The following is a 24,003-nucleotide window of genomic DNA, read 5'->3' as shown; positions in this document are numbered from 1 at the left end:
GCCATGCTGAAAAATGGGCATGGCCATGGATCAGGATGTGGGTGTGATCAAGGAAGGAGCCAAATATTCATAATCTTAGCAATGGTGGGACAATAGACTAGGACCACGTTAGGGATTGCATTGTGAGTGCCGCCGACACAAAGACCCCCCCATGTGTAGTGACTAGGGACTCCCATGTTTAGTGACATGGAACCCCCCCTCCCTAGCTTAGGTGATGACAGGTGCTCCCAGTTTAGGTGGTGACTGGTGAACCCCTGGGTTAGGTAGTGACATGTGCCCCCCCATATGTTTTGGGACAGGGACCTCACTCACTGTCAGTCGTCTCCCCCCATGACCGTCCCCGCTGCATCCCAGCAGATAGCGTCAGACCTCAGAATCAGCCGGCGACCAGTGAGAGCAAGCACACGGTATCCCCATGGACAATACACTGCATATGCGGAAGTGATGTCAATCAGTGCAGTGTCCACAAAGTCCTGCACTCACTGGTCGCCGGCTGATTCTGAGGGGTGGGTGTGCGTCTGCCCCATTTTGTCCCTATGTGCGAACGCCTATGCTACACATCTGTACAGCCATGGAACAGCGATGTTGCCCTAGTAATCGGGTCCCGACCCCGGCCGTTGGGCGACATCAATCAAGCGTGTATGTGGGCCTAGAAAGCCAATTAAAAAATCAGTTTGTTACCTGGGGCTTCTTGCAGCCCCGTCTGTTCCCTTGCCGTATTCGGCGACCCACGCAAAACTGGCTGGCCACGCGCCTCCTCGCCGCAGCCCCTTTGCCGGCAGCGTTCTGCGCATGTTCAGTGTGCAAAGATCATTGCTGTAGATCAGGCTTTCTCAACCAGGGTTCCTTGAGGACTCTGCAGGGGTTCCTTGGCATTTTACCCCATGGTGGGGGTGTATAATAGAGCACACTATAATAGGTGGTACTGTAACAAGAAGCACTAAATTGGGGGGTCAGGAGACCATATAATGAGTGGCAGTGTAATAGGAGATAGTGAAATTAGCAGCCTAACCTAAAGCGGAATCTGAATCGGAATCACTTGCAGTGTGCAAGAGGCCTAAAGACCACGCCTCCTGAAAAATAAATGTAGGGGTTCCTCGAGACCAAAAATTGTTTGCAGGGGTTCCTTGAGATCCAAAAGGTATTTGCAGGGTTCCTCCAAGGTAAAAAGGTTGAGAAAGGCTGCTGTAGAGAGTGCTCCCTGCAAAATCGGTGCGTGCGGCTCAGGGCCATGCAAGCGCAGTAGCGTGACCAGCCAGCTTCGAGGGGATCACCACTGCTGGCTGGAGGGCCTTGGAAGGGCAGCACAGGATAACTCCAAGGGGCTGCAAGAAGCCCCAGGTAAGTTAAACCGATTTTTTTTCTATTTTGTTTTAGTAACCCTTTAAAATGTAAAAGATAATTGCAGAGCAAAGGGGGATTATAGAGGGGTGTAATTCAATCACAGGGAGAATCCTTCGTAAACAGGGAATATTGACTGGTTTATTTTCATATATATGTATAGTTGTAGTTGGTCTTCCTGCAGACTGCAGAGCCGCCATTATTTATTTTACAGAAAAGCCATTTCATCCTGCAGCCGGTCGGAAATTTCCGGAAAGCTTCGGCTGCTCCAGCCTCAGCTGCAGTCGCCCTTCGGAGAGAGGGAGTGGGTGTGTCCTTCGTGTGCTGCTGCGCTTCGTGTTTTTCATACAAGCTGCGGAGGCTGACGTCAGCGCAGCCGGGCCGGAGTACAAAAAGGACGAGCCGTGCGCGCCGCGTTCAGACGAAGATCCGGAGAGCTGGACTGAAGAAGCCGGAGTGCAAAACAGCCCAAGAGCCGGTGAGGCCGCACCCCTCTGCCTGCATAACCCCCCTCCCACTGACTGATCCAGCACAGGCTCTCCCTAGGCCCCTTCTCTGATTCTTCCTCTGTATTGCTATATTGTAATCATTGCAGTAGCATGTATATTTTGTGATTGCCTTATTCTCTGCTATCCACCAGTAACCAGCGGTGAGCTCAATCACTTCAGCATCTCTTTGCTTTGACAAGCCCCATGCATTGCTTTCTGTATCCTGGGACTGAGCTAGCCAATGGAACACTGGCCTTCTGCAGATAAATGAATGGGAGGTGTCAATAGCAAGCATAGCTTTAGCCTTTATGACAAAGACAATGCTGTAGAAATGTCATTTCATTTGAACTTTGGGTTTGTGGCACTGTTCACTGCATTGTTAATTATGTATTTTCATTCTGGTGGCTTTTTTGTTGTTGCAAAGAACACAAAGCCGTTCTTGTCGCTAACTGACTGCTTACAATCTAATATCCCTACCATAGTTGTATCTTGTGCCTGGTGCACACCGTGCAATTTCCTGTCAGATGGGTCGAATAGATAATTTCCGTCAGGTCTCATTTTCATTTTTTTTTCCCCCGATCGAATTTCCGATCACTTCTATTTAAAATCGATTAGACATCAGATCGGACCTGTCAGAAATGGCATTAGCTTTTTACTGGTCTAAATGATTATAGATGATTATTTTAGGCGAAAATGTAGAGGTGAGTTCCTCCACCCCACTTATACTATTGCTATTCACTTGTCATTTTCCCTTGCTCATCCTCCCCACTGCCTAGCGCTAAAGTGGCTGTGTGGCAGATTGCCAGCCAGTAGGTCTGTACAGAGATCATTCCTAGACGATCACCTGACCTGATCATGAATGATGACTTTGGATGGGAGTAGTCGTGGCTGAGTACGTAGCCCTAGTATGATTCTTACACTGTAGGACAGTTAACCTGTCAGTATTATTTTTTTTTTAGAAAATATTGTATTAAAACTGTACTGCCAACACAGAGAACATTCAGTCTTGATGCAGATAATGACCTTCCAAAGAAATGTAACTTTTCTAGTGGGGCAACCTAGTAGGCCTATCCATCACATTTTCTATTAGGAATGTGTATATTGTCAAGCAAACAGATGATGTCCACCGTTCTCTCCCCAGCAGATGATATAATATGGTCCATTTTACAGTAGCATAAATGTGTGATAGATTCATAAGGTTTGAAATATTGGTCAGATGGGATCTAAGATTGCAGTTGTTGTTGACGACATTGCAAACTAACACTGTGAGGATGGTTGTTCTTACATTTTCTCCACATCATACAGAGAGACTACGTGTGTGTACATATTATTTTGTTTATTATGGATTAAATTGTAAGGATTTACAGCCGTAAAGCCTAGTGCACACTATACAATTTTCCATTAGATCGATTGATAATCTGATAAGAAGTTGCATCGTGTGTAGACATCCAAACTGTTCCTGATCAATAAGGCAACCGATTTTCCATTGAAAAGTACAGAAAATTTATCGTGTTCTTGATCGGACCAGTCGTAAATTATTGGGTTGATCTGATGGAAAATTGTATTGTGTGTACTAGGCTAAATCAGTGTACTATCCCATATTTGATTTCTTTTCTCAGGATTGGTTGTGTTTTATAGGTTTCGGTGATTGTTTTGTTTTTGTTGTTTGTTTGCATCTGTCAATTCATTTCATTGTCAATATGAATAGCTTTATTTCTGCAAGTGTCACAGCAGGGCATGGATTTTATTTCCCTGACAGTGAACTATGCATATGGAATTTGTGATCTAACAATGGTTTTAATGTCAGGCAGTAGTCAATTGGACCTGATCTGAATTGCAGAAGCCGTTCTCGCTTTCTGATGTAAACAGTCCTATTTTTATCCAATATCTCTTACCAGCAGAGCATGCATTTTTAATCTTGTTACCAAGGCTCTCAGCAGCTGGGCTTAACCCTTTGCTTTCCCTGTGGATTCTGACAGGGCGAGCGTTTTGTATTATTCTGCCAATGCTGGGAGCTGGAATGTCATATTGTGCTGGCTGTGGGTGTAGTAGGGCGTTAGCCGCAGGAATGTCATTCAAGAAAATATGAGCCGGGCTAGCTTCCATGACAAGGACATGCTCCTTGCGCACTCTCCCACCCACCTACCCATGCTGTACTCTGCTTACAGGAGCATTATACATGATCATTATTGCATCGATACAAGGATTTCTGGCACCAGGGCCAAACTGCATTTTCTGCAATACAGAAAGGCTAGGCTGGCATATGGCAAAGAGAGTACAGTATCCTAGCAACTAAGATTTGTAACTAATGTACTGGTTGGTTGCTATGAGTTACTGACTTGCATTTTACCTCGCCAAGTTGAATGAGCTTCTAAATGCAGGATCAAGTATGACGACATAAATGCAGAGGGTGGGTGTGAATTGTATCCAGAAATGCGCTTTAATATTGCCTCGTATGGTAAGCGTCCTTTTACACTGATGGGGTTGCAATTTGGAACAGTCGCACTGCAGCAGAGGTGAGAAGTTGCACCGCGTGTTATAGCTTTGGTGCGACCCAAGAAATAAAACAAAACCGTAACTTCTGGTGCAGTTCCAGGATTACAGCTTATGCGTTAACCGAAACACTTCCGTCTCATCGCAGGCAGTGTCCTGTTTCATAGCCTGCAGTAGCCGTTGCGACGAGCTGCTGTAGGAGAGAGTACTGGGAGGCAACGCAGTAAGTGTAAATGGACCCTTAGGATTGCTTAAAGGGACACAAGCCAGGAATAAAAATCAGTTTTACTTTCCTGGGGCTTCTACCAGCCCCCTGCAGCTGTCCCATGCCCTCACAGGCAGTCACGGAGCCCCTGGTCCCCCGCCGCCAGCTAGTTTCGTTTTCTCTGAAAGGCCTGGCCACGCATATTTTTCTTCGCATTCCCGTCCTGCGCAGGACGCTATTGAGGACGGGAACATGAAGAAGTATACGCGTTGTGAGGCCTGTGCAGAAAGCCCACCGACTCCCTGTCGGGGCCTGTCAGCGAAAACAAAACTAGCTGGTCGGCGGGGGAACGGAGACTCCGTGAGTGACTGCAAGGTCACGGGACGGCTGCAGGGGGCTGGTAGAAGCCCCAGGTAAGTAAAACTGATTTATTTATTTTTATTCCTGACTTAAGTGTCCCTTTTTATGTGGTGGTTTGTTGCCTAGCAACCAGTTTAACCATGGATTAGGAAGTCGAAAGATAAGCATTTACTATGCTACGATGACCCCATTGGGTAGATGAAAGTGTACCCGAGATGGGGGAGAAAAAAATGATACATACCTGGGGCTTCCTCCACTCCCCTCTAGACTTATCACTCCCTTGGCATCCTCCTGTGCAGCCCGAATCCTCTGCAATCAGGGTTGCCACCTCATGCCTTTTAATACCGACACATATGAATTATACATGGCGTGTGGCTAGTTAGATTCAGTTTAGGCACTGATTATGTGCAAGTAGCCCCAGAACCTGTATAAGTTAGATGTGTTGGTATTTAAAGGGATGAGGTGGTAACCCTGTCTGCAGTTCGACCGGAAAGTCCTTTGGCCGGGGCCAGTTGGCGCAGGCTCAGTCCGGCCCCATGCATGCTCCTGTTCCCGAGAGTGTTGGTGCTGCGTGCAGCTGGGCTGTGCATGCGCAGTACGTCCCATGGTCCGAAGGACATTCCGGGGCGAATTGCAGAGAATCCAGGCGGCGCAGGAGGATGACCAGGGAGTGATCAGCCTGGAGGGGCTGGAAGAAGCCCCCTAGGTATGCATCATTTTATATAATCACTTAGGTGATCTTTGCTGAAAATGTTACCGTTAGTGGGCATTTTTTTACTGCCTTGCATCAGTCCATTTTGATCTGACTTCTGATTGGAATACTGACATTTATAAGCTTTATCCTGATTCGAGCTGTACAAATGAAGATTGTCCTCTCAGCTCGTTCAATAAAAGAGTTGAACATTCCTGATGAATGTTTGTTTTAAATATTTGCCCCCTTTGTAGATGTTTTGCCCCAGTAGATAAGCCAAATCACTTTTGTTTTTAGCTACACAAGAACTTTAAGGTTCCACAGGAGAAAAAAGCCAAACAAATGCTAGCATTCCATTTTGTTATTTTGTGACATTTGAATCTTTAGAGGGGTTTGCCTTTGTTTTTAATTAGCTAGTTTGTTTTTGAGAAGGTTTTGCTCAAATTATTATTCATTTCCCGTGTTGGTGTCGTGTATTATTGCACGTTGGAATGCGGATTACACTGAGACTTGGATACTGACCTTGAACACACCCATCCCGTTATCCTGTTGGAGGATATTCTGGAATAGTTTTCCATAATGAAAGTTTGGTTTCACAGGAAGTCTTCATCTGGCCACACCTTTTTCTAGTTTCCAAGTGTTCCTTGCAACTGCATGTAATCTGACAGACTTGTACGTAGCACAGTGGATATAGAGTGGCCAGTCCGTTCGCCTTTCAACCCCCTGGCACACATGGACAATCAAGCACAATTGGCTGAGCCGAGTTATGAATATTGTCCTATGAAGACAGGAGTAAGAAGGCACCTCTCAGCAGCTGCCAGGGGACAACACAGTTAATCAAAAGATTCTGACGTGTCCTATTGCTTGTCACATGGGTTTTGACAACCTCAGACAGCGAAAACGATTGAGAGATTATTTCGGCCATCAAAAATTAAATTCCTGGAGGCATCTTTGCAGCAACTAGGTAGGGCTGTAACCAAGTACACGCTGGACTATCGTTCTTTAAAATGGAAGTGGACTAACTGATCTGTGTTTCAGGCAGGGGTGTGGAGTCGATGTTGAGGAGTTCAAGCAATTTTGATTATCTGGAGTCAGTGGTTTCGTAAACTGAGGAGATGAGTCAGATGATTTTTGTACCCACGCCATAGCCCTGCCCCTACAAATTATGGATGTACACAGTCCTAAAGACAGCAACCGATAATTCTAGACTGGATCATTACTGGTGGTGGATGTGGTGTTGTGGACAAGTAAATAAAAGGGGAAATGAGGCAGTATAGTCGGTTAGCTACAAGAAGTGATTGAGAGTTACTGCTTCCTGGTTATACCCTCTCGGGCACACGGTCATTTGCCATGTTGCCGATACCTGTGCCTACCTTACAGTATGAGTGATAGTTGGCTGAACAGATCCACTAAGTTGGATAGGTCGATACGTCAGACAAATGTCCTTTGTTGTTGTCTTTTGAGATTGTTGGCGCACTGTTCGAAGCACTGATTGCTGATCCGTTGGTCCAGCGTGTCTACGTAGCTCTAGAGCTGCACATTGAGGTTAGTTTGTTGTGGAGTCCTGATCCAGCCAGGCGCAAGAAATCGTAGACAGAAACACACATGCATTAAACCAAATCTGAGGCGGTTTAAATTAAAAAAAAGTTAAATACTTAGCCAAGAGGTCCTCTCAATACCACCACTAGTGCTTGGGTCCCTCTGACAGTGCATGGACGCACTGCTCTTCATGCACAAGCGCCGCCATACTGCACCTGTGCAAGTAGGGCCACGCCTGTGCAGTAGCATGGAGCCTATTGTGGATAAGGGACTTCAGCTTACTGTGCAGGCATGGCCATACTCGCACATGTCGGGGAGCGCAACCACAAAGACCTATCTGTCAAGCTCTTCTCGTATATGTTGAGAGGGTCTGTTCACAGCAATGGTGGGCTCAAGGAGGAAATGAGAAGCCTTTGGACTATCCAGGCCACCTCAGGTTCACATGCATTGGTTTTCAGCACAGACAAGTGGGCTCCCAGCCTACATTTTCTTCCTCACAGAGACTGGCATGCACGGTGGCGTAGTGGTTAGCCCTATCACCTTGCAGCGCTGGCTGCACAGAACTGTATGTTCTCCCTATGGCTGCGTGGTTTCCCTCAGGGCACTCCAATTTCCTCCCACATCCAAAAAACATACAGATAAGTTAATTGCCTTCCCACTAAATTGGCCCTAAAATATACTATACATACACTACACAATATATACATACATAGACATATGACTATGGTAGGGATTAGATTGTGAGCACCTCTGAGAGACCGTTAGTAACAAGACTATATACTCTGTACAGCGCTGCAGAAGATGACAGCGCTATATAAATACTAAATAATAAAAATGCTATGTAGCAATGAGATGGACATTATGATGATTGGACTGACTGCAGATCTACAAAACTTTCTAACAGGGCTGTAGAGTTGGTACAAAAATCGTCTGACTCTTCAGTTTATGAAGCCACTGACTCCAGGTACCCAAAATTGCTCTGACTCCTCTACTCCACAGCCCTGCTTTCTAATCTCATCCATATACTTGCTGTTCCTGAGCGGGAAGGGTTAAACGTAGCCAGCATTCTATAGATTCCAGACATGCCCTGATATCTGTGTTTAAGCCAGCTGCACTTGTACATAAGCACTTTGTATGTTATCTGGCTTACCCTGATACCATTCATGGTTTCCAAGAAAGAATAGGACTGGAAGCAGCCATAAATTGCACTGGAAAAACTGCATTTAAAAGAAAAAAAATTCCTTTGCATTTGCTATGCTTTTTGTGTGCTTGTGCTTCAACTGGATTGAACGGGACTGAAATGCAACACGCAGTGTATTTGCGCATCAGCGAAACCATATATTGATTGTATTAGGATTTACAACATCACTCGAACATCCTTGTGATTGGTATAACGCATGCAGTCGCAAAATCGGATGGAAGGGTGCTTAGTGCTAAACTGCTAAACGTCATTTGGGATGTGACTGACACAAATCATTGTTTCAAAGCAAAATGTTTTATATGTATGCTGACTGCACCCAGATTGGCCGCAGCGCAGTCAGTGGTGTTCAGAAGTTTACATACCCTGGCAGAATTTATGCTTGATTAACCATTTTTCAGAGAATATGAATAACACAAAAACTTTTCTGTCACTCATGGTTAGTGGTTGGCCGAAGCCATTTATTGTCGAGCAGCTGTGTTTACACTTTTTTTTTTTTTTTTTAAGTACTCCTATGGGGGGGGGTACTTACCTCGGGAGGGAGAAGCCTCTTGATCCTAGTGAAGCATCCCCCATCCTCTTCAACCTCGTGGATCCAGAGCTGGCAGGCCCCGAACAGCGTGCAGAAATATTTGCCAATCATCGCTCCTCCGCAGGCGCAGTACAAGCTTCCCTATGGGCTCCAGAGGAAATTATTAGGCTCGGCTATTACCTCCGTGCCTGATTGCCTGATTTTCAGGGGTTGCCTGATTTTGTTATTTATTATTATTATTATTATTATATTTATATATATATATATATATATATATATATATATATATATATATATATATATATATATATATATATATATATATATATATATATATATATATATATAAATTTTATTTATTTATTTTTGGAGTGCACGATTTTTGGGTGCTGCTAGAGCTAGATCCCTGAGGCTGAAAAGGACGGGGGAAATCCTCATTAGGATCTAGAGGCTCCCCCCCCCCCCCTCCCAAGGTAAGTACCCCATAGGGGGACTTTATTTCCTTACAGTTCCTCCTTAAATCCTAATCACTACACAAACTACCCTAATCAAAAGTTTGCATACCCCAGTTCTCAATACAGTATATTGCCTCCTTTACCATTAATGACCGCTTGAAGTCTTTGTGGTAGTTGTGGGTGAGGCTCTTTAGCTTCTCAGATGGTAAAGCTGCTCATTCTTCTTGGCAAAAAGGCTCCAGTTCCCCAGAGTGATATTGAGGTCAGGAGACTGAGATGGCCACTCCAGGACCTTCACTTTATGTTGCTGTAGCAATGAACATATCGACTTTGTCTTGTGTTTTGGATCCTTGTAATGTTAAAATGTCTAAGTACATCCCATGCTCGGCTTCCTGGCCGATGAGTGCATCTTTGCCTTCAATATTTTTTTGATAACTTACTGTATTCATATTGCCATCAATTCTGACCAAATTTCTTGTGCCCTTGTAGCTCACACATCCCCAGAACATAAGTGATCCACCACTTACCTTTCATCATAGACCTTGTTAACGCCTCGCTAAATGAAGCGTTTATGGTTGTGACCGAAAAATTTTAGTCTCATCACTCCAAATGACTTTGTGCCAGAAGGTTTGAGGCTTGTCTCTGTGCTGTTTGGCATATTGTAAGTGTGATATTTTGTGGCATTTGTATATTAAAGGGAAGATCCGCGCATGATATAAAAAACAAACTGCACTTACCTGGGGCTTCTTCCAGCTCCTGGCAGTCGATTGGTGCCCTCGCCGCAGCTCCTCTCTCTCCCGGCGTCCAGCGGTGAAGAAGCCGGCTCGGCTTCATGTGCGCTCCAAGGCGCGGGTCACGTGGTGTAAGTGATGTCATCCGGTCTCTACTGCATAGGCACAGTAGTTCTGAGCAGTAGAGACCCGATGACGTCCCTACCCCACATGACCCCTGCCATGGAGTTCACAGAAGCTGACCTTGAAGCTGACCTGGCGAGGTCGGCTTCTCCACCGCTGGACGCCGGGAGGAAGAGGAGCTGCGGCGAGGGCACTGATCGACTGCCAGGAGCTGGAAGAAGGCCCAGGTAAGTGCAGTTTGTTTTTTATATCCTGCACGAACCTTCCCTTTAAGGGCTTTCTTTTGTCAACTCGACCATGCAGCCCATCTTTCTTCAAGTGTTCTTTCAACAGAACCCATAATTTACAGTTTGAATACTGCTTATTGGCATTCTCAATTCCTTGGATATTTTTTTTTATATCTCTTTCCTGTTTTTATAGCGTACTTTTGAAATTTCTTTTGATTTCCCTATGACTAATGCCGGGCTTACACGGCTAGATTATGTGCCGGAATCGAGCCAGTGGCTCGATGCCGGCGCGGCCGCCCGGATTGATTCCCGCTCGTCCCCGCTGGCACTTCTTATCAGCTTTTCATTTTTACCCATTGTCCTGCCCGCCGGTATCGAGCAGGGAATCGATCCGGCGGGGTTTTGGACAGGTCGGAAATTATCAATTGAGCCATCAGTGGCTCGATTTATTAAAAAAAAAAAAAAAAAAAAAAACAACAACCAGGTATTCCCGGCATTAGAATCCTAATGCCGAGCATACATGGCTCGTTTATGCGCCGGAATCGAGCCGCTGGCTCGATGCTAGCGCGTCCCTGCTCATCCCCGCGGCGCCCCGGATCGATTCCCGGAGCTTCTTATCTTGCGCTCGGTATCGAGCGCGGAGTCGATCCATCGGACATGTCGGAAATGATCAATCGAGCCATCAGCAGCTCGATTGATAAAAAAAAAGAGCCGTGTATGCCCAGCATTAGAACATTAGTGCAGCCCTGGATGAAAGATAAGAGTTTTCTGAAACTCATTTACACTTTATACACTATTTACTCATTACAAGCAAATAGATTACAGGTAAAAATGGTTACCTTTTAATAGCTATTTAAACCCATGTGTCAATTTGTATGCATGTTATCAGGCCAAATCACCAGGGTTTGTAAACTTTTGGTGGGGGTCATTTGGGTAGTTTGTGTAGTGATTAAGATTTAAAAAGAGTAAACACCGTTATCTGACAATAAATGGCTTCAGCCAACAAGTAACCATGAGTGACACGGTGAAAGAAAAGTTTTTGTGTTTTATGCCTAGTACACACCATACAATTACACGCGTAGATGCGGCGGCGATGTTTCTTATCGGCTCGATTGATAAGATCTGACAGGATGGATCTCCCCACCGCCGATACCCTGCTCGCTCCCCGCGAGGGGACAATGGCAGGGAATCGAGCGGAAGATGAGTGGGGACGCAGCGGGGACGCGGAAGAGGCGATCCGGCGGCTAATCGAGCCGCCGGATCGGAGCCTCATCTACCCGTGTAGATGAGGCTTTAGATTTTCTGTAAGATTTACCTGTCAGATAATTTCCAACATGTTGGAAATCATCTATCTAATGCTGGGTACACACCATGCGTTTTCCTGCTCGATCCGCGGGTCGATCGGGATCGATTCGACTATTTCCGATGTTCTCGATTCGGGCTTCGATCGTTCCTGCCGTCGATTTGTATGTTAAGTATGCAAAATCGACGGCAGGAACGATCAAAGCCCGAATCGAGCATGTCGGAAATAGTAGAATCGATCCCGATCGACCCGTGGATCGAGCGGGAAAACGCATGGTGTGTACCCAGCATAACTTTCTATCTGCCTAGCAATTAAGCATTGTTCTGCTCAGCAGGAGAGGACCAGAAGACAATGCATCAGAGATAATGACCAGTCTCTACCAGTATGTTACAGAAAATAATCTAATTACAGAAAATCTAATGCTGGGGATACACGGTACGACCCGGCGGCTCAATTAGCCGCTGGATCAACTGCCACTGCGTCCCCACTCGTCCCTGCCGCCGTCCGGATCGATTCCCGCTCATCCCCACGGGCGCTTCCTTATCTTCCGCTCGACTCCCCGCTTTTGTCCGCCCGCGGGGATCGAGCGGGGTCATCGGACCTGTGGGAAATTATCAATCGAGCCATCAGCTGCTTGATTGATAAGGGGAAAACGTACCGTGTATCCCCAGCATTACAGAAAAATCTAACAGAAAATTGTATGGTGTGTACTAGGCATTAGGGCCCATTTCCACTATGGCAAATTCGCATAGCAATGCCTGTTTCCATTACAGGCGAAATTCACTTCCCCCACAGGCAAAAAAATCTGCCAACTCTGGGCATACACGGCTCGATTATGCTGGGCATACACGGCTCTATTTTGCCGCTCGATTCTCCGCCCGATTCCGCAGGCGTTTTTCTTATCTTTTTGCATTGTCGTCATTACGCAATTGAGTGGCGAAACGATCGGGCGGGAGATCGGACATGTCGGAAATGATCTATCGAGTCATCTAAATGGCTCGGAATCGAGCCGTGTATTCCCAGCATTAGGAGTTCACTTCAATATCAGCCATACAGACATCCCTGATGTTCTAATCAAGAAAAGGTGAAGATTTCTGGTGGGAGAGGGGGTATCAGCTACTGATTGGGTTGAAGTTAAACCCTGGGTTACAGTTCCTATTTAATGCTGGGCATACACTGCTCGTTTTATATTATCAATCGAGCCGCTGATGGCTCGATTGATGATATCCGACGTGTCAGATCACCGCGCCGGATCGATACCGCGCTCGATCCCCGCGGGTGGACAGTGGTAGAAACGAAGCGCAGATAAGGAAGTGCCCGCGGGGACGAGCCGGCATCGAGCCAGCGGCTCCATTCCGGCACATGAACATGTATGTATATGTATGCGCATGTATGCCCAGCATAACACAAGATGAATTACTAGACTGTTTGTCTTTATTGGGGGCATTTCTGGGAATAGGCCTGAAAAGCCACTCGTATGACTTTGTAAAAGCAAAGTGTGTCCTTCATTTAACAGAAGTTGTATTATTCCCCTGCGGGGAGGGCAAAGTCGTGCTGCTGGATAGATTGCTAATTAATTTTGATGTTGGGCATTGGGCCAGATGAAGTGACCCACTAAGATCCTGTTATTAGTAAAGGACAAGAGAAGGTGCATAACATTTGTCTTTTATGTTATATATATGGTACAATGACTTGTTTTGTCTTTCAAGGGTAAGCGTTGTCTGTGTCCCACCATGTTCACCCTGCGTAAGATCAGAGTACAGGTATCCTGCGGTGTGTTTGCAGTGATCTTTTCTTGCTTTTTAATACCTCCTTTCAGAATACTGCTCTTTGTACCGCTTTGTGGCTTTTCGTTTGCTCTTTTGCTGCTGGGTCTCTCCCAGAGGGTGTTTTGTAGTAGTTGTACTGTGTGGTCTTTGGCATGGAACTGCACTTATATCTTCTGTCTGCATGGCCCAGCTTTTCTGCTCAGCCAATGCACATTCTGCCTCTTGTTTGCAGGTATTACTGTGTTCCATACATAACAGGACCAGCATGACACAGTAAGCCTTTACTGCCACACCTAATTATGGACTTAAACTGTACACATTGATCCAATCTTAATTAGCTGTATTGATGGTAGTGAAAATGTTATTGGCATGTTCAATCAAAGGGTACCTACAGTAACTCTATAAGATGCAGTATTCTCCCCAGAATTTTTTTTTTCCAGCTAAGTTGCATGAAAAAGAAAACGGATGGGGGAATGAAGGGCTGGCACGACTCTGCTTACAGCACAGGAGGAGGAGAGCTGATAACAGCCGTGTGCTCTCCAAAATTAGCTGGGTGGAGCGCCCGGCTAAAAGCCTGGGGAGAACCTCTAAGATGTGTATATGGAGTCCCAATCATACACAGAACTAGGCTGTACTCCTTTTTGGTTCTCGCTTTAAAGGTTAAGAATCAAGGGTTCTAAAGGTAGCAATACATCTATTGATGATGGGCAGATTTAACCAAGAGACAAATCTCTCTGATCGAATCTGATTGGAGAGAAATCTGTCAGCTAACCATACACCACAGGCTGAAATCTTATGGGAATCAACCTAGTAAAGTCGCCTCGCCACCCCTGCCGCTCAGGGCTGTGGAGCCGGAATCGAGGAGTTGGAACCATTTTGGGTACCTGGAGTTGGAGTCGGTAGTTTCATAAACCAAGGAGTCGAGTTCTATGATTTTTGTACTGACTCCATAGCCCTGCTATTCCCCCCCTCCCTTTAGTGTAAAATGTGCCCTGTGCTTGAAGACTTTAGTACTTTACCTATCGTTGTCCATCGATGGCTCTGACCTACTCCTTACATTTACACGCCCCACGTGGTTGCTGGGGTAACGTGGGCTTGTGTGTGTCATCATGTCTACATTTTTAGCAACTAAAATAAATAAATCGTTGGCAAAAGAAAAGGAAGCCTTATTCAACATTTTTTTTTTCTTGTGTGTGGAGGTTTTTCCATACTGAAATGTCAATATTGGGATGGCGATCTTGCAGGGTCATCCCATCAATCATTGATGTGCAGAACACAGACTGTTGTTGGCGCTGTAAACGTTTGCTGTGCTGCTTTGGATGCAGCATCTGATCCATTAGGCGGGCGTGGCAGGCATCCTGCTGATGTTTACCACAAGAAGGTTCTGCAGTGATCTGGCTGGGATTTTAATCTCTTCTGCAGAGAGAGTATCTATCTCTGCAGCAGTGAAAGTCTACAATTTAATGCCAAATACTGCACCAACCGTTATCCTGCCTCCTCTGTGCATGAGCTGAATGCATTCACTGCTGCAGTGATCATTAGTCAGCAGGTGTTTTTTGTGAAGATTTAGAAAAGATCTTAATAATCTGTAGAATGAGGCATACATGAAGTAGTATGTTGTGAAAATATTGTCTTAAAATCTTTCACAGCACTTTAGAGTATGTAGTGATGTCACTAACTGGCCCTCAGAGGAACTCACAATCCAATGCCTATTATAGTCCGTCTAAAGGTGGCCATGCACAGTGTTCTCCCCAAGCTCTTGCAGCCAGGTGGTTCACCCGGCTAATTTTGGGGAGCACCCGGCTACCATTGGCTTGCCTCCTCACCCTCTTCCAATGCTTTAAGCAGAGTAGTGCCAGCCCTGCATTCCCCCCTCTCGCCCCACCCGGCTACTTTTTCATGCCACCCATCTGGAAAAAAAAAATCTGGGGAGAACACTGCATACACTACTCGACTTGGCGGCCTATTGACATCCAAATCAATAATTTAGAGTCCGGCTCCATACCATAACGCACAATGAGACTTATCCCCTCCATGGCGATCCTGCCTACGTGACCCCCTCCCCCCCCCTTGGAAATTAGTCTAAAGGAGGCCAAAGATCAGGCGACTTGTCAGTTGATCCGACTATCTGATTCGATTATTATAATTAATCTGATTAAAATCTGTGCCGCCAAGTTCATACCCAACCGACAATGCGACCAATTTCAAGTAGAAATTGGTTGCATAAGTCGATCGCGCATGCTGCACAACATTGGGCCGACTTGTTTGATTGGGTGCACGGCAGTCACAGGGTGCAATTTTGGGAGGGTTGATGAACCCGATGAAACCCTTGGCACCCCCTCCCCCCAATGTTAAGTGTGTCATCCCGGTGTCTCCATCCCCCCCCCCCCTCCTGCCCCGGTGCCCAGTGTATGTTATACATTATCTGTCCGTGGCCTCCACTTGTCCCTGCTGGCACTGCTCTACATACACACGCCCCACGTGGTTTCCTAGTAAGGGGGCATGTATGACGTCAGACGTCATACACTCGGACACGTTAGGCAACCACGTGGCTCGTGTGTATGAAGAACAGTGTACCTGGAAGCCAGCAGGGACAAGCAGAGGCCACAGACAGGTAATATATTTGTCTCTTGGTCGAATCTGCCCAGCATCGCTAGATGTATGGCTAGCTTTAATGTTCCTGCAGATAAGCCAGCAAAGAATCCCATTGAAAGATGATCCGATAATTTCTGACATGTCCATTCTGCTCCCGATCGACAACGTGATAGATTTTCAGATCGCTTCTGCACAAAATCTATCTAGTTATCGTTCGGGAGCAGATCGGACTTGTCAGAAATGATCGGTTTCGACCCGTCAGTCTGAGGAAATTGCATGGTGTGTACCTAGCATTAGCTTGAGGTTTGTTTCAAATATCTGGATATGTTTGCTCGATTCACTTTTAATGCCTGCCTCTCCCTAATCAGTGTGCAAATCCCACTCCAGCCATTGTATGTGGTTATAGTGTAACTCAGCTGTTAGTTCTGCATTACCCTTGAAGTGTACCAGTCGCTAATTGCATTCTTACATGGCAGCTGCAAAACTGGTTTGACCAGATTGGATGCACATTTTTCACTCCTTTGTTCCTATGCTCACAATATAATGCTTTACAGTGCAACTGTAAATGCCCATAAAATGCTACAAATATCCATTTCAGCCTGGAGTAACTGCATGCAGAGTGGCTTCTACAACTGCCTCTTTCCCAGTGTACTTTGTAATCAGCAGCTGCCATATTGGAAGGTCCATAGAGCATTTCAAGGCCTTGTTTCTGATGCCTTCTTTGCCTTGTCCCCCAACACTTCTAAAACAGGGATAGGTACACTATGACCCACCCATGCTCTAGTATTAACTTTGCCCAAGCCACATCCAAGCTCCAACCTCAAACTGTATGAACTTACGTATAAAAAAGTAAACATAAGATGTGTGTGTCTATCTATCTATCTATCTATCTATCTATCTATCTATCTATCTATCTATCTATCTATCTATCTATCTATCTATCTATCTATCTATCTATCTATCTATCTATCTATCTATCTATCTATCTATCTATCTATATATATATATATATATATATATATATATATATATATATATTAAATATATTAAACACGCTTATGACCCGGGGTTGCCCGGTTTTGTAATTGGCTGGTGTTTGCTCCGCCCACTTTTTAACCCTAATGCACAATTACTCAATGACCCTGTTTGTGAGCTTTGCAGTCTTTGGTATCAGTAATTTGCATCAAAATGAAACAAATCTGATTGGCTGTTTGTGGCTCCGATGACCAACTGTACCAGGTTTGAGGCTTGTGCCATTAACCGTGCAAGAATGGCAGCAATGTAAATATTCCCCTTGAAAATCAATAGGTGAATTTTGATTGGCTTTTGTGGGCCCCATTCACTTAACTTAATATTAATCCCAATCACCCAGTGACCAAATGTGCAAAGTTTGAGAACCACTGCCATTAACAGTGTAAGAATGGCTGCAGTTTACATTTTCCCAGTGAAATTTGTATTTGTCTCCGCCCACTTTTTGGTTATTGGGATAAAAGGTATTCTGTATGTTATTCCAGGTAATGTACTGTGTGTGCCATATTTCATTCAAATCCATTCAGTCCTTGTTGCGTGATTAACAAACATTCATGCTATGCAAGGCTGGAGGGATTCGGGTGCAAGCTGCGGTAAAATGCAGCATGCCGTCCAAATCATGCAGACAGCTAATCGCTTACAGGGAAAATGAGGCCCAAGGCCTCGTTCACACTACACGTGTTGCCGTCCAGATATCAGCAATGCGTGTGGGGGGCAGACACGCATGACATCAGAAGTGCATAGACTGCACTGTCTGATGATCACACAGTGCATAGACTGCACTGTCTGATCACACTGCGTGCTTTGCAGGCCGCAAACGTATGCTGCATGCGTTTTTTGCCCAAACGCATTGCTGTCCCATTCACTACAGTGACTGGGAATCAGCCATGCAACGCATGCAAACGCAGATGGCGTGCGATCATACACTTTGCGTTCCGATCGCACAGCCATCTCTGTTTGGTTATGTGAACAAGGCCTTAGAGGAGTGAAGCATAATGTAGGCAGTTGACACTTTACTGTATGTAGTAATGTACACACAGTCTCATGTGCTGCACTTCCATGTGTGTCACTTTCCACACAGTTTATAGGAAGAGGGAAAAACCAATCCATAGCATCCCGTGAATGATGTGCAGTGTTCTCCCCAGAATTTTTTTCCAGCCGGGTGGCATGAAATAGTAGCCGGGTGGCATGAAAAAGTAGCCGGGTGGTGCAAGTTGAAAATGCAGGGCAACTGTGCTTACAGCATAGGAGGAGGTGAGGAAGTGAGCCGATGACAGCCGGGTGGTCATCAAATCTAGCCGGGTGGAGCACCCGGCTAAAAGAGCCTGGGGAGAACACTGATGTGGTTAGAAAGCCACTGTGAGTCATTGAGGATTATAGCACTAGCAAGTGAACGCTGTGTGTATTTCATGTGGTTATCTGATTCATGTTAGACCCTGCGCTGTTTGTAAATATGGGCTTAGCTTTAATGAAGGAAGTCCTGTATGTTTCCAAGAAAAATAATCCTTGTAATCCCCAGGGCTGTGGAGTCGGAGTCGTGGAGTCGGGGTCGTGGAGTCGGGCAATTTTGGGTGCCTGGAGTCGGGGAAAAAATGCTCCGACTCCTAATGAATTTGTAACTGTAATTAAAATAGAAAATATGATAAAATGTTCTATTTCTCAGATAAGTCATTAAAAATAATGTATATATACAGTAATAGCTGTGCTTAGTCCACAAAAATGAAATAAACCAATCAAAATTAGTTACTTGTGCTGCTTCAATAAAGCAGTCCCCGTATTTTTAAGGTCAGATATACATATCTGATTGTGACTGTATATATGATGTGTACACAGGAATCTCTTATATATACTAAATAACATCTATGCTGTAAGAATAAAAACCTGATGTGTAGCTGTGTCACTAATAGAGATGGTCAACGAGATGGAAAGAATTCTGCATTGATGCTGATTTATGCAAATGTATGCACTCCCTTTGCTGATGAAATCAAATAATTTGATATGTTGTTAAAATTTGGTTTGGCGACTACAAATTAAAGGGTACCTGAGACGGATGAAAAGTAAAGTTTTATACATACCTGGGGCTTCCTCCAGCCCCCTTCAGGCTAATCAGTCCCTCGCTGTCCTCCACCACCCGGATCTTCTGATATGAGTCCTGGTAATTCAGCCAGTCAGCGCTGTCCGCCCGCATGCCGCTCCCACAGCCAGGAACATTCTGCACCTGCGCAATAGTGCTGCACAGGTGTAGTATGCTCCTGGCGGCAGAGTGTGTGCATGCGCACTACGCCCGACTGGCTCAAGTACCTGGACTCATAGCAGAAGATCCAGGTGGTGGAGGAGGACAACGAGGGACTGATTATCCTGAAGGCGGCTGGAGGAAGCCCCAGGTATGTATAAAACTTTAATTTCATCTGTCTCAGGTTTACTTTGTTACACAGTAGTACTATACTCTACATATGCACTCCCCACAGAGCTGCAGGGAATCCACTGAGAATGCTGTGCACATTGAACACAGAGGTGTTGTCTATCACCCATAAACCTTGTTCAGATTGTGCATAAAGAATGTGTAATAGAGGAAGAATCTCCTCATTCCCCTGCAGAGTACCTGCACATCATTCTTACATGTACCCACAGTTACATTGCCTAGGGCCTGATAGATGTTCTTTGTTCCGGTCTGTACCTTTTACAAGTACTCTTACCAAGGACTAGTTTTAGTCTAAAGGGAATAAATATAGTAGTCTACAGATCATTCTCACTTCAGTTGTCTTGTAAAATTTCTAAGCGTTGGCAGTTAAGAGACGAATTTCATGTTACATACTTTTAATCAACAAATTTGTAATATGCAAATTAGAGGAGTCGGAGTCGGTGGAATCCTAAACTGAGGAGTCGGAGTCGGTGGCTTTTTGGACCGACTCCACAGCCCTGGTAATCTCTGCCAGTCCAGTAGTAACTGACCTCTCAATAGAGGGAAAAGGAGACTTTGGTCACATGGGTCAACAGTTTGAAGTTAGTTTTTTCTTTTTTATGAAAGGTTTTCCTACTTGTAGCTCTTCACCCTCCTGAATAATAGGTTTAAATAGGGCTCTTTTCCACTATGAAATGCGATCGCGATTCCGATCGCGATCGCAATCGCGTTTCAATATCCACCATGCGATTGCGATTGAGCTACTATACTCATTATAGTCCAGCTCAATCGCATACAAAACGCGGCAGGACAACGATTGCGCTTTGACCAAAATCGCATCGCAATCGGATCGCACTAAGGCTCCCTGCACACTGCAAATCCGTTTTCCGATTCCGTTTCCGATTTTTCCCTGAATACATTCAACAGAAAAACGGATCAAAAAATGCAGCATGCAGTAAAGATTAAAAATCTGAATCGGATGTAAAAACAGATTAAAAATCGGAATCGGAAATGTATGCAGTGTGCAAGAGGCCTAAATAAAGCTTATGACATTTAAAAAAAAAAAAAAAAAGTCTGATTTTATTCAGCTGGAACTGATTGCTGGGAAACAGACACAAACCTGCTATCCAATTCAATTAGATCGATGGGATCGACCTGGAAAATCATTATAGCGATAGACCCTGAACAAGCATGCAGAACAGATGTTAGCCTAGAATCTGACTGGGTCAGCCACATGCTTGTTTCAGGTGTGTGATTTAGACACTACTGCAGCCAAAGGGATCAGCAGGACTGCCAGTGAACTGGTATTGCTTAAAAGGAAATATGGCAGCCACCATATTCATCTGACTTAAGACACATGGCAGTTTTTTTTTTTTTTTTTTTTTTTTTTTTTACGCTTTGCCCCATTGCTCCTCACAACTGTAAGCAGTGATTTATATTACTGATTTCTGCACCTGGTTTTGGGGACAAATTGTATTACAGATTTGTTGTAGATCGAGAACCTGTCACCAATCTCCCATCAATGCTTCAGTCTAGGCTAAAGGCCCATACACACGTCGGATTTGCGCGAACGACGGGTCGTTTAAACGTTCCGTCGTTCGCACGTTTCCGCATGAAATCCGGCGTGTGTACAGACTATCGTTCGGGAGATAAGACTGGTTACCAGCGATCCGCCGGGCGGATCGCTGGTAACCAGTCTTATCTCCCGAACGATAGTCTGTACACACGCCGGATTTCATGCGGAAACGTGCGAACGACGGAACGTTCAAACGACCCGTCGTTTGCGCAAATCTGACGTGTGTATGGGCCTTTATCCACATAGTTTTTTGAATTGCCATAGAAAAGCACTTGGGTTTAATGTATGTGTTTTAATATACCTCCAGCAAACTCGCTTGATGACATACAGCAAAGAAGTGGTAGGATTTATTGAAAAAACAGCAGCCGCTTGAAATTCCAGTACATGCTCAGTCAGGGATTTTATCAGGGCTGATAAGTAGCAAGCTGGACAGTTAAAAATGAAGCAGAGAGCAGGGTAGGCGTTTTCTCTAATGTTCCCACTGATATAAATGGTAAAATACATGAGGGTGCTTCCTCTCTGGTTCACATTAAAGTGTAAACGGCAAAAGTTTATATATACCTGGGGCTTCCTCCGGCCTCACCTGCTACGAACTCTTGCACGCCGCTGTCCTCAGCCTTCTGCAGCGCCGATACCGGGTCCCCGCATTTCCGTCAGTCGGGGCCAGTCTAACGTAAGAGAAGTGTGCCCTCTACGCAGCTACTTGAGAGATACGCAAAGAGCGCACTTATGCTGCGTAGACTGGAGCCAACTGACTGAAATGGGGGGATCTGGTAGCAGCGCTGCAGAAGGCTGAGGATGGCGGTGTGGGAGCAATCGTAGGGGATGGGGCTGGAGGTAGCCCCAGGTACGTATAACATTTAGTTTCAAAGTATTTTATTGAGAAAAAGTTCAATAGAAACTTACAGCTTTTAGATGATAAGGGCATTATTACAGTCAATCAGTGTAACGTATAAAAACAGAAGTAAACATAAACCAAATATACAGGTTATTCTGTTATTTGAATTTAGGGTCAACCGTTCGGGTGGGCTTAGTCCCTAGAATGAGAGGGCGCAGGACCTCAGGCCCAAGGAAGGCTGAGAGCCAGGGTTGCCAAGTTCGGGTGAAAGACAGGGTTGTATCATTAACTATTGCTAGCAGTCTTTCAGAGATGAGAATATTCATTATAATGGCATCTGCCTGATCAAAAGACAAGGTAGGTTTAAGCCATTGGCGAGCAATATGTAGTCGGGCCGCCTTGGCAACATGTTGGGCAAGTCTATGCTGTGGGTATTTCCACCTCTGGGGCTTGTGTCCTAAGAGGAGTTGAAAGGGATCAGGAGAGATATCTATCTCAAGAGCTGTACCTATGGCAGAGGCTACTTGGGCCCAATATTTTTTTACTGTAGGGCAGAACCACCATATATGAGCAAGGTCCCCCAGCTGACCGCAGCCTCTAAAGCACATGGGGGATCTATCTTGGGATATGGTGTGCAGTTTCTGGGGGCCCCGTTCACACTGCACGCATTTTCAGCCGCGTTTTGGAAACGCGTGCAGGTGGCCGACACGCACGACATCAGACATTGCATGCAGTGCAATGTCTGATGTTCACACTGCATGCGTTCCAGACCTGTGCGGTCCGGGAACGCATGCTGCACGCATTTTTTGTAAAAACGCGTGGCTGTCCCATTCACTTTTCAGTGATGGGATCAGCCACGCAACGCATACGAACGCGGATGGCGTGCGTTCGTACGCGTTGCGGTCCGCGTTCTGCAGTCTGAACGGGGCCTAAGTGCGGTGCAATATCTTATAATTAGTTTCGATGTGTGAGAAGTAGTTACTTCCTTTTGCTAGGGTGAGACAGCATTTAGGTATGTATAACTTTTGCCCTTTACTGAGCTCCCTTTTAAGGTTGTGAATGTCACGTCCTGATTGTGCATTCCTGGATGTGAAATTCACATCCAGCAGTTCAATCGCCGCCGCGCACGTACGCTCACGCACAACTAGGGGTGAAATATGCACTTTGTTATGCCCATTTTTCCCCCGTAAAATGCCTAGGAATTTAAAAAAAATTATTGAAAACAAATATTACCCAAAAAAAGCCTAGATTGTCCTGAAAATATACTACATGTATCACTTTGATGGCAGAAGTAATAAAAAAGTTATTTCTGAAATGACAAAATTGCAAGGTATCTTAGAGACCATGTAACAAAAAAAAAAGCCCTCTGGGGAATACTTACCTCAAAAGGGGGAAGCCGGAGGGTCCCAATGAGGCTTCCCTCTCCTCTGTAGTTTGGGGTAATCCAGCGCTAGTTCCCCCGAAAGTCCCTGGACAAGGCTGCACAGTCGCGAGTAATCTTTACCGATCCTGCACTAGCAGCTCTTCGTTCGGGTAAGGCGGAAGTAGCCGAACCCGATTGTATGCGCTCGACTGTGCAGGCACAAAGGACTTGCACCTGCGCAGTAGAGCAGATACGACTGGGTCCGAGAAGATAGCCGCTAGTGCGCCTGCGCAGGATCACGGTAATATTTACCTAGCTGTTGTTTCGGGGGCTGTTGTTGCCAGGACATCGGAGGACGGGGAAGCCTCGTTAGGATCCAGAGGCTTCCCCCTCCCGAGGCAAGTATCCCCCAGAGGGGTTTTTTCTTTACAGGCTTTCTTTAACCTCCATGGCGGTATGCAGTTTCTGAGGCTGCGTCCGCGGGAGGGATTTTTTGAATTAAATTTGCTTTAGCCTTTGTAGCTAGCACTAGGCTAGCTACCAATGTCCCTCAAGTCCCCCACACCCTTCTGATTCCCACCAATCGCCGTTGCTATAAGTTACCGAGCCAATGCCTCCTCAATGAGCTTCAGTCGTCATTATGGTGACTATCGGACATGACGTCTGACGTCATGCGCAATCCCGATCGTCCCCATAGCGAAGCCTGGAGCTGATTGGAAAGGCTGCACCATCGTGGAAATCAGGAG

At 45.5% G+C, this 24,003-nt stretch overlaps 1 protein-coding gene across 4 annotated transcripts in view; it reads left to right on the top strand.

The window, feature by feature from the left end:
* The first annotated feature begins 1,725 nt into the window (after window positions 1-1,725).
* The window catches only part of SPTAN1 (spectrin alpha, non-erythrocytic 1), a 115,009-nt gene continuing 92,731 nt past the window's right edge, over window positions 1,726-24,003 (top strand). For all 4 annotated transcript variants that reach the window (XM_068248529.1, XM_068248528.1, XM_068248527.1 and 1 more), the window contains exons 1-2: window positions 1,726-1,819; window positions 13,396-13,449. In XM_068248529.1, coding sequence (XP_068104630.1) covers window positions 13,420-13,449 — 30 coding nt within the window. In that variant the 5' untranslated portion in view covers window positions 1,726-1,819; window positions 13,396-13,419. The remainder of the gene's footprint in view (window positions 1,820-13,395; window positions 13,450-24,003) is intronic.

This window comes from Hyperolius riggenbachi, chromosome 8, assembly GCF_040937935.1.
Source record: "Hyperolius riggenbachi isolate aHypRig1 chromosome 8, aHypRig1.pri, whole genome shotgun sequence".
NCBI lineage: Eukaryota > Metazoa > Chordata > Amphibia > Anura > Hyperoliidae > Hyperolius > Hyperolius riggenbachi.
This window is presented reverse-complemented; position numbering and strand designations above follow the sequence as displayed.